The sequence below is a fragment of the Loa loa genome (assembly GCF_000183805.2).
Source record: "Loa loa unplaced genomic scaffold supercont3.60, whole genome shotgun sequence".
NCBI lineage: Eukaryota > Metazoa > Nematoda > Chromadorea > Rhabditida > Onchocercidae > Loa > Loa loa.
In genome coordinates this window covers 214822-225349 of record NW_018108240.1, presented here as the reverse complement: position 1 = coordinate 225349, position 10528 = coordinate 214822, and the positions used below count along the sequence as shown (strand labels likewise).

Here is a 10528-nt window from a genome sequence, read left to right as displayed (position 1 = left end):
GAGTAGAGAGAGAGAGAGAGAGAGAGAGAGAGAGAGAGAGGAGAGAGAGAGAGAAAAGAAAGATTGAAAATTTCGAAAAAAAAAATTAGCGAAACAGCTGAATATATTAAATATCAATTAGCTAATAAATTGATCAAAATCAGTTTTTCAATTTGATCAATTCTTCCTCACTCACTCACTCAAACTAATATGTGCATGTCAAATGCTATGCAAATTCATTCTGTTTGTATGCTAATAATTTAAATCGATGTAAAATTTGCATAGAAATGATGAAAGAAAAGATAGAGAAATCGATAAATTGAATGAAGTATACTATCGGCGAGAGAATAATGTCGAGAATCGATAACGACATTTGTCACAATTTTCATTTTCTCTTTTCCAAATAAATCATCAATTTCATACGTTACAAATAAAAGCATACATGTGTTGTGTTGTTTGATTGCGACAAGCTTTCCGCATTGGAATAAATTTTCCACTTAGTAATTGAACTAATTATTATCGTATGCCAAACCTTTTTTCTTCCACCTTTTAAAGTATGGAATTAATTAATTGCCTGTCGACATTTTGCATAAGCAATTACTTTGAAGGCTAAATCTGATAAAGAGTTGAAGAAAAATGCAAAAATGAAAATTGTTAGCTCAAATATTAAAGTGAAAATTTTAATTAAAAAATTTTCTGCTTGATAATGTTAGAGATTTCTTTTTTTTTTGCATTTGCATTTGATATTTTTATTGCAATTAATTTATTAACATTGTATATGGTGAATTTGAATTATTCCAAAAATATAAAATCCATGGATTTTCATATCTGTAATTAAGGTCATTAAAAATGATACTAATTAACTGAATGATTTAGTTCTAATCCATCAATCTAATAGTTGATTAATAACCTCAGACTAATTAGCATATCATTTTTCTATCTCTCACATTGTTGTTTCTTTGTGTGTAGCAGAAATCTGTTTACCTTGAATAATCGAAAACATTGCATTCGTTTTAATTGCTTAAAAATTTAGTAATTAATTAGGAAGACAAGAAAAATAGTTGGAAATTTAATAAATTAAAAGTTTTTATATCTTGTTGTACAAATTTTACTTTACATTTTCTGCCTTTTTAGAGGTAAAATTTTTTTTTATAAATCTTTGATCGATTATGCGATTATCATTGTATTACAATATCATTCATGTAAAAAATTCTAATGAAAAGAAATGAAAAATCAAGTTGAAAAAGAAAATTGATTAGATAGTCAAAAATACAAACACTGCGACCATTGATACTGTATCGAAATTTTCTGTATCTTCACTGGCTCCAACTTTTCGTCTCATCAAGTAGGAAATTAATTTAAAACTGATAAGCCAGCAAGCTTATCACATTATTGTTGTCTCAAAATTCGCCATTGAAGTATATTTCATCATTAATCTTTGCCAATTTAAGATGACAATTTCAGGGCAATTGTGTATTTTAAGAGTAACATGTGAATCGAAAGTTTCGGATCTATCGCTTGACAAATTTTAGTGCATTCATTAATTTTTATCCTCATCATTTGTCATTTGTCTATTTGTCATCATGTTTATAATGAGTATATGTGACAAAACATAATGAATGGTTAATGTGTCCCTCTATCTCCATTCCTTTATTTTATACCATTTGTTTCATTTTGATACTCATTTTTGTAACATAATCATAAAATAGACAGTAATGAAAACGAAAGTTATAATATCCATCCAGCATTACTTAAAGGTCATAATATCGATCTTTATATTACTTAAAGGTTATAATATCGATCCTACATTACTTAAAGGTCATAATATTCATCCGACATTATTAAAGGATTTTATAGCAAATAGCGAAATTCAAAAATAGCGCAATTAAATCGGAAATTTCTTTTGTTACATTACTATCATTAGTATTGCTCAAATATGCACTGATCAAAAGTTCGGAATTGAAATGTCAAACTGTTGGAAATTTATGCCAAACAAAGACATGAAACATAAAAACATATTGAGTTGTCTGGAGCGCAATTGTCACAGTTGGATCATCTGCGGGACTGTTCAGAAATGATGCTCACAACTTTTGTTCTGTTCATCTTCTCTGTATACGCCGTATCGTATTTCAGTACAAGCTGCTGATCGTTCGGAATAACAGATGGGAAAGTGTATCCCGTCACCTATATGAGAATCAACCGGAAATGCCCATAAACCCCAACCGAATACAGCACGCAAATTGCGATATGTTCCCATATTATAATCGGCATTTGAATCCCCGCTGAAATATTTATTGGATTCTGATTTCAATTTCCAAATTTAAACTAAGCTAATATTTCTTGTCCAAAGAATGAGCTTATTCTATTCCCTGAAACAGATTCGGGAAAGAGAGGAGAAAAGCCGAAGATAGGAATAACTGTGATACAGTAGGATCAATAAACAAGATTGAGCGAGCATTGCTATGAGCCAGAAATTTCTTACTTAAACTTTGGAACTGTAAAAGGTTATGGAACTTTTCATATTCCGTGATACTTTGGTTTTGGCTTCTTTACTTTCATTAAATTAAAAGCTTTGCTATAATTTTTACGCTAAGCATGCAAATTATCATACATCAAATTATTTTTTTTAAATTTAACTTTTCATCTATAAACTTTAAAGGATGAATATATGTTAATGGATAAGATAATCATTTAGAATTTTGTTTCAAAATTCAAATTCATTCATATCAATTCGAAATCTGAAATACAAAAAAAATATTCGACAAAAAAACATTAACCTAACACACATCAAAATTATTCCTTCTTTTTTTTTTGCTTTCATCCTACCAAATGTATAATTTTATATTTCGAAATTCATTTAATTACCGAATATTTGGTGGTTTTGCTTGTTCACAAGTGGTTTCATTAAGTGTTGCAAGTCGTATATGATAAATGAGAAGCTCTCCAAGTGGATAATAACCAAAAATAGCAAATAAAATGACACATAAAAAGACACAAATAAAATTAACAATTTGTTCGGTCCATTGTTGTCGCACAAAATAACGAATGATACATTCTATGCTTGTCAACAATGCCCTAAACATTTTCATTATATTTTGATTGTGAAAATTTTAATTCTTACATAAAAGTTTCAATAGAAATACAAAATTCAATGAGCAAAATAAAACAAAAATAAAGGAAAAAAGTATTAATAATAATAATTGATGCTTTATTATTTTTTTTTAAATGCAAATTTTGGAAATATTAACCCTTTAATTTCCTTTTTTTTCTTTTTTTTTTTAAAGAATAACATAAATATATTAAAGTAATTGATAATGATGAAATGACAGACCAGGCTAATAAGATGCAACTATAGATTAGATAAAGCATGAAATATTTGTAATTATTGAATGAGACACATTTGTTGATCCATGGGCAATGATGATCATACTTAACGACACAGAAACCACACGATGAGCAATGATGACTTCGATCAGGTTTGATAAGCGAACATTGATAGCAATATCTTGTAAATGACATAAAAGTTTTAACAAAATTTAGTTTTACTGAATTTTAATATTTAAAATACACATTGAAAATGTTTAATTGACAAGAATAATTACCACAGGAAAGATATATGCTCTGATGATTTCCTTTCTTAACATTTTCCACTTATACAGTATTTTCATAAACTTTTTTGACCTTCTAAAGGAAAGAAATGGTTGATAGAAGCTAATCTTGTATCTTTTTATATCGAAATTACCTATCACTTTTAATTTTTAATTTTTATCAATAGAATTTTTTTTCAACTGTTTAAAAAAAAATTGGGTTTTTCAATTTGAGAAAAACAAATAAGCATAAAAGTAAATATACCTTAGACGATTATAATTGTCCACCTCAACGAAACGTAATCCTTTATTTTCAGCAAAACTATTCAATATATTAGATTGATTTTGTATCTGCTCATTAGTAGATGTATCCGGAAGATATCGATCCTCCTTGAAAGGTGTCACTGCTTTTATCCTCTCATCCGTTTCTTTATCAGTCTAAATGTGATTTAATCTTTCTAAAATTATCGTGCAAAATTGTCTCAAAATACTACAATCATCTAAGTTATATTTACTTTTATGCTTTATTTTCTCATGCAACATTGCTTTTTGACAAGTTAACTATTCAATATAATTTGTGAATATTATGCTATACGACAGGAAGTCAAAGATATACATTTGAAAATGTAAAATTATCAATAATTTATTGATTGAAATTGCATTCTTTTAAAATGCTAAAAAAATATTTTGCAACAAACATTTACATTTCTTAATTATTTCAAAACTATTAATTAAATTCAAACCATCCATATGTTGGGCAAAGTATTAAATTTTAAAGTTCTTAAATTTAATTTAACATTTTCAGTTAACTGTTATTATTTGAATTATTATTTGAAGCAATAAAGCAAACAGTTTCATAATAAAAAAAAAAAATCTATTCAGTAATAAGGAATAATTTGAAAATATATTGATTGAAAATTGCATACAAAGTACTGAATGGGTACTCGTGCAGTTGGTGTGACAATTGACATTACAAGTGACCAAAGCATCATGAAGAGAATTACATTGAAAACAATTAGATAGATTGTAATCTGAGTGGTATTTGTTAGGAATTGAAAACAAGTGATCCATGTATATACGTAGTATCTGCAATAGCTATCTTTCTTTTATTTATTCTTTCAAAATTATTTCATCATTTTAGGTTTGCTTCAAATTTTGGATAATTATAATAAGAAATTTTTGCATTTTTCTAAAGATACAGATCTAAGATACAGTATTAATTAATTAATTTCCGTGTGTAATGATCTAAGATACAATATTAATTAATTTCCTTCATTACTTTTTTTTTTTTAAAAAAAGAGGCTGAAAAACTAAGAATTATGTCGGAAGTATTTGCTTTGCTTTTGAATAATTCTAAAAAAAAGAAAGATTAGTTTCATTATCAAAATTACTGAAAGCTATTGAAGAGATAATGGATTATTTTATTTTAGCTATTGAAAAAAGTGAAATCTTCGCTTAAAATGTTTTTTTTTTTTGTTCAGAAAAAGAATATAAGGAAGATACGAATAAATGAAAATGAGAAGTTGCATGAGAAGGAGCGCATTTAGAGATAAATTTAGAAAGAATCCTCGAAAGGGATGCTTTTTGCGATAGTTTCGAACAAATACATAAATTTTTGAGTACCACGACATCACTCAATCTAAAATACTTTACTTTACTTTCTCTTTTAAAGATTTAATTTTTGAAAGAAATTTTTTTAATTTGAAAATATTTTATGAGTTTAATGCAATCACAACTATTCACAAAAAAATGCTTCCTTCTTATGATAATTAAATATTGGAAATTATTATTATGCTCAAATCTATGGATTACAAAAATTTATGTAAAATATGAGAGATAAGAAAAATAGACTTTGATCGAATATATTAAACAGACTGCCAAAAATGATAACTGACTAAACAATGAGCTTTGAAATGATGAAACTTTTTTTAAAAGTAATTTTCGGTTTTGTTCAAATATGCAATTTTAATTTAAATTATTTGCTAATGTATTAAATAGGTTGCCAAAAAAATCATCTGAAAACCTTATGATTTATCAAAGGATTGAAAAATAAAGAAGTATGTTCGAATTAAGGTTAAGTAATTTTAGGACTGAGATTTCGATAATATACTTTTAAACAGTGTACATGTCCCTATTTTTAATAGAGCTATTATTCATAACTGAGATATATCTTTTTAAAACTTTTATCAAATTCCACACCGAAACTTTTATCATACAATTTTCATAACTGTTAAAATTCAATGTTCAGTAAGTCTCTTCGTGATATTTTGCCATTTGGCGTCTTTGGCAATCCACGTACTATCTGTATACCACCACGTAGTTGCTTATATGGCGCTATTCGGTCTGCAATAGTTTAAGTGGTAGAGATCAGTCTAAATTAATTAACTGGAAGAAAAATAAAGTTACAGAAAATTAATACATTAGACATGGATATCTCTATTTTAGTTAAGCCACACAATAAGCAAGTCTTGATAAGATCATATCCATGCTTGAAGTGGATCAAACTTAGGCGCAAAAGTCCTATGAATTGAATGTTAGATATTTAAAATTCATGTATTTATTGTAGAAAGCATTTTGACAATGGAATGAATTTCTCTGTTTCTGTGTCCTTTTCGTATTGAAATTTCAATTTGATATTAAAAAAGTTTCGAACCATTTACGTATTTAATAAGTTCTCCGGATTGATGATCAGCTGTTTCATTATTCACCAGTACAACAAATGCTTTTGGAACCTGACAAATGGGTTCATTTACGATCGATTCGTTTGGCTAATATTTTGTCATTTTTGTTTGTCATATTTTCCATCATTCATTCTAATAAAGTCTTCTAATTTATCAAAAAAATCACAGTTCGTATTTAAACTTTAAATTGTTTTTGTTGTTTATTTTTATTTTTCATTCAAATGCAAACTTTGTTAATTTAACGTCTCGCTTTAGTTTTAATTGAAATTTTTCTAAAAGTTGTATAATATAGCCATGAATTAATATTTGGAGTTTTATGGAAACTACAACGACCTGTCCATGATCCTTATCCGGAATACCTACAACAACTGCATCACTGACATTCTCGTGACATTTCAAGATATCTTCCTGAAATCTTGCATAAAACTGTAATCTAGCATTTGGTATTGAGGCTAATTAAAAGATAATCATGTTCAATATTGCATTATTAGATTGAAATGAAAAATGAACGAAATGTCGCGAACCAGTTCAGTTGGTGACACCTGCATACCATTAACCTTGATTAAATCCTTCTTTCGATCTATAACGAAATAGAAGCCGTTGGGATCAAAATACATTACATCACCTGAAATAATGATATCATATACTGCAAGATTCCTCTGACATTTAGGAATGAACCAAATCCGATAAATATTCTGGGCTAAAAGGTTGACCACTTCGAGTCTGGTCACTTACGCCAACATTTATATCCAATTTTCAGTATTCTGATTTTAGTTTTTAGTTATTCGATTCTAAACAGTTGAAATGGATTTAAATCAATACGAAAGGATTAATGAAGGAAAGTGAATTACCGGTATGTAACCATTTGTTGCTGTCGATAACTTTTTTGGTTTCTTCTGCATTGTTCAAATAACCTTTCATAATGGCTTCTGATCGTAACAAGAGTTCGCCAGGTTTCCATGATTCGTTCTGCACTGCACCAGTCTCTTCGTCAACCAGCTGCAGAATGCGTGCAAGATTTCACATCTTTTATTTCAAGTTTTCTTTTTTATTTTTCCTTTTATTCTTTTCAAACATTTATTTTGCAGTCAAATTCAGAAATTAAGTGTTTAAATTGCTATTTTTAAATCATGAATAGTTATCAAAATCCAATTATAACCATAGCCTCGAAACCGGGAAGCAATTTCCCACAACTTCCTAAACAACTGTCATCATCCATCGGTGTATTCAGCGGTGTTATATGACTTAGAACCACTATTTCCGTCATACCGTAACCTGAAAGTGAAGCGTAATTATCTTGAACATTAGGAAAATAAAACACTGATAAAACTTATCAAGATGATGATGCTATGATATGATATGTCAGATTAAAGCTGTATAATAGTTGTCAATTAAATTTAATTAATTATGGCTATTTGCAATTATGAATGATTATTATGAATTAATTAGATGAAATGTGATCAAAATTAGAAGAGTAATTCAATAGAATGATTTCTTTTTTTCTTCAATTTCTGAAATATTTTCATCTTCATCAGTGTATCTGTATATCCAGTATATAATTATATTTTAGCTAAGCTAAAAAACATGCGCCACTTGTAGCAAAAATCTCTAGAAAGTAATCACAGTTCATTTGGAATCCGGAATAACCGGCAAAAACAAATACCTTGTATTAGATTAATTACATGAGGGAATTTATCCAGAAATCGTTTGATGAGTTCTTTACCCAAAGGAGCACTTCCACATAATACGGTCGTTAATGATGATAAATCCCAATGCTTAGTTGGGATTTCATCTTGGCAAAGATTCTCGAGTATTGCTGGTACCACGTTTAGTGTATCGATCTGAATATAGTCGGTAAGATAGTTAGAACTAGAAGTTAAAAAAGTATATGAATACAAGTGGGATAATTTGGAAAATCAATGTATTTTAGTGAACAGGAAAAGTTGATTTAATTGAAAAATAAGGAGAGAAGTAAACAATCAAGGTCAAAGGTAAACTTGTTATGGTTTCATTCGGTGACATAAAGTATCTTTAGAATGATAATTTTATCAAATACTTGTTGTTGAAATAATTTTTAAAAGGATTTAAATGTACTTTATAATTCTCAATACAATTTAACATTATTGCAGGATGGAAATGTTCCATTATAATGGTTTGATGTCCTTCCAGTAAGCAATAACATAATGCCCAGAATCCGGAACCATGATAAAACGGTAATGCGCCAATAGTTACACGTCGACGGCCTTCTGATAACTTGTCAAATAAGGCCCTGGAAAACGAACAAATATGCAACTCATTCAGGTTTTTTGGCCAAAAACTCACTCAAATATACAGCCAAGTAATTTGTTCTTTCTTTTTGGCTTTTTCGGAAGCCGAAAAATTGATAGAGGCAGAAAAAAAGAAGAAAAAAAAGAAGGGAAAAAGAAGAGGGAGAACTTTAACGAACGTCCTTCTAAACAAGAAATAATTTTAAGAATCATAAGAGAAGGATTATTCAATGAATTTACATAAAATTAGTATTTCAGTAAGAAGTAAACAGAATGTGTTTACTCTTTACTCAATATGGATGACATTTCATTAGCTTACTGTTTGAGAGTAGCAGTTGCAAGGTTGAAATTACGGTGAGTTAGTTGGACACATTTCGCTGATCCAGTAGTACCACTACTAAAAGGTGTTAACAGTATGTCATCCAGAGTAATGTCTTTCTCACTGGGATCAACTGAAGTATGCTCCCATTTTTTGATCAAACTATCGAAATCCTTCCCAAATTGAGCAAAATGTTTGTCCACAACTATTAACTGAAATGAAATGGAGACATATCTGGGAAAGAAAACGAGTGTAAATTGTGCTACATTTATAGGAAATTTCATTTGTAATTATCTGGAACGTATCATATCTGTTGGTATTCTTCATAACCCATTTCTCGATATCGGATATGACCATTGGAAGGACATTCATAATGCCAATCGTAGACCATACTATTAATTAAAACGATCAGTAGTTCAGTCTACACAGTTTTAGTCTCGATAACGTGATCTACTCTTGCACGAAACTTCCATTTACTATATCTAGGCGTATTTCAAGCTCTTGCCAACAACTGATTGCTATGAAAAAGTAAAAAAGAAAGTTTGCATCCTGAAATTTCGTGATGAACTCCAGAAATAGCCTATTAATTTTAATTGATGCATAGTATTCCTCTGGTATTTCGCAAGTCATGTCTTCTTCTATAGAATCATTTATATAATTTTCATTAAAGCAATGCAATTTTGTTATAATCTTTTAATTTCCAATTATAAAAATAAAATGAAAACAGGAAACCTCGCATTGCATAGGAGAATTGATGGCGATGTGATAGTTATGAGATGACACAACCAGATATTTGGCACTTGTTAAGCTCAGAGCTTTTTCAAGCTCATCTAAATTTTCTCTAAATCATATTATAAAGAGAAAAATATTTTATTTATATGAATGCATTTTAGATTTTTGGGATCTAGTCACATATCATCTCCAATTTTTCATGTTAATCAATTTCTTAGGAAATTTAAGAGGTTCCGACCAAGGAGGAATCGTACACAACAATCCTATTCTCGAAAAGGAGTCCAAATATTTCGCAAACATGTGTAGATATATGTCTAGGAGTCTACATTTCTGAAAAGATTACGTAGGGTGGATTCCGGATGGATGCCTGATATGGAGCATCCGACGAGCGCACTACCCAGAAAGATGACAGCATAATGATAACAGTTTTTCAGGCATACAATCACAATATCGTCTTTTTTAGCACCCAGTAGTTTGAGAGCATTAGCGAAACTGTAAGATTTATCTCGAAGCTGCTTGAATGTCAGGTTTTCACCAGTATGTACATCCGTCTGTAAGTAGTTCAACGTCGAAATTATAAGAAATTTCCACTTAATGTCTTATTGGTATTTTCGCTTCTTCAATTTTGGTTACTTGGCTGCTGGTCTTTGTCGGCATTAATAGGCTTAACATAAAGAGATCTTATTTACACCCTACATTCTCCATATTTTTATTCCGCATCCAGGTTTAGAGCTTAAATTTCGGATACATCGGAAATTAAAGTCAGGATTTTCCAAAATGCTGTATAAATTTAGAGTGCCAGGAATATAACAGTCAAATTTTGAACTTTATACAAAATTTAAGATCATCTGCAGATGCAGTTCATATACAGGTTCAACTTCAAAATGCAGTGGTATACACGACAATAACAAAAATGTTATTTCACTGACACATCTCAGCAATTTTTACAACAAAATTAAACAC

General features: G+C 29.3%; 2 protein-coding genes across 2 annotated transcripts; both read right to left on the bottom strand.

Moving 5' to 3' along the window:
- Positions 1–2047: 2047 nt before the first annotated feature.
- LOAG_09379 (SPE-10 protein) lies at positions 2048–5197 on the bottom strand (the record flags this gene model as incomplete). Its single annotated transcript, XM_003144908.1, has 6 exons — positions 2048–2261; positions 2845–3054; positions 3311–3484; positions 3832–4004; positions 4493–4652; positions 5070–5197. 6 exons carry the CDS (start codon positions 5195–5197, stop codon positions 2048–2050), a joined length of 1059 nt encoding a protein of 352 aa, XP_003144956.1.
- A 599-nt stretch (positions 5198–5796) lies between these two features.
- LOAG_09378 (hypothetical protein) lies at positions 5797–10222 on the bottom strand (the record flags this gene model as incomplete). The annotated part of the gene is made up of 12 exons (XM_020447917.1): positions 5797–5909; positions 6220–6298; positions 6581–6655; positions 6772–6872; positions 7099–7246; positions 7407–7522; positions 7911–8088; positions 8342–8516; positions 8834–9045; positions 9566–9663; positions 9909–10116; positions 10199–10222. 12 exons carry the CDS (start codon positions 10220–10222, stop codon positions 5797–5799), a joined length of 1527 nt encoding a protein of 508 aa, XP_020301897.1.
- Between the last annotated feature and the right edge of the window lie 306 nt (positions 10223–10528).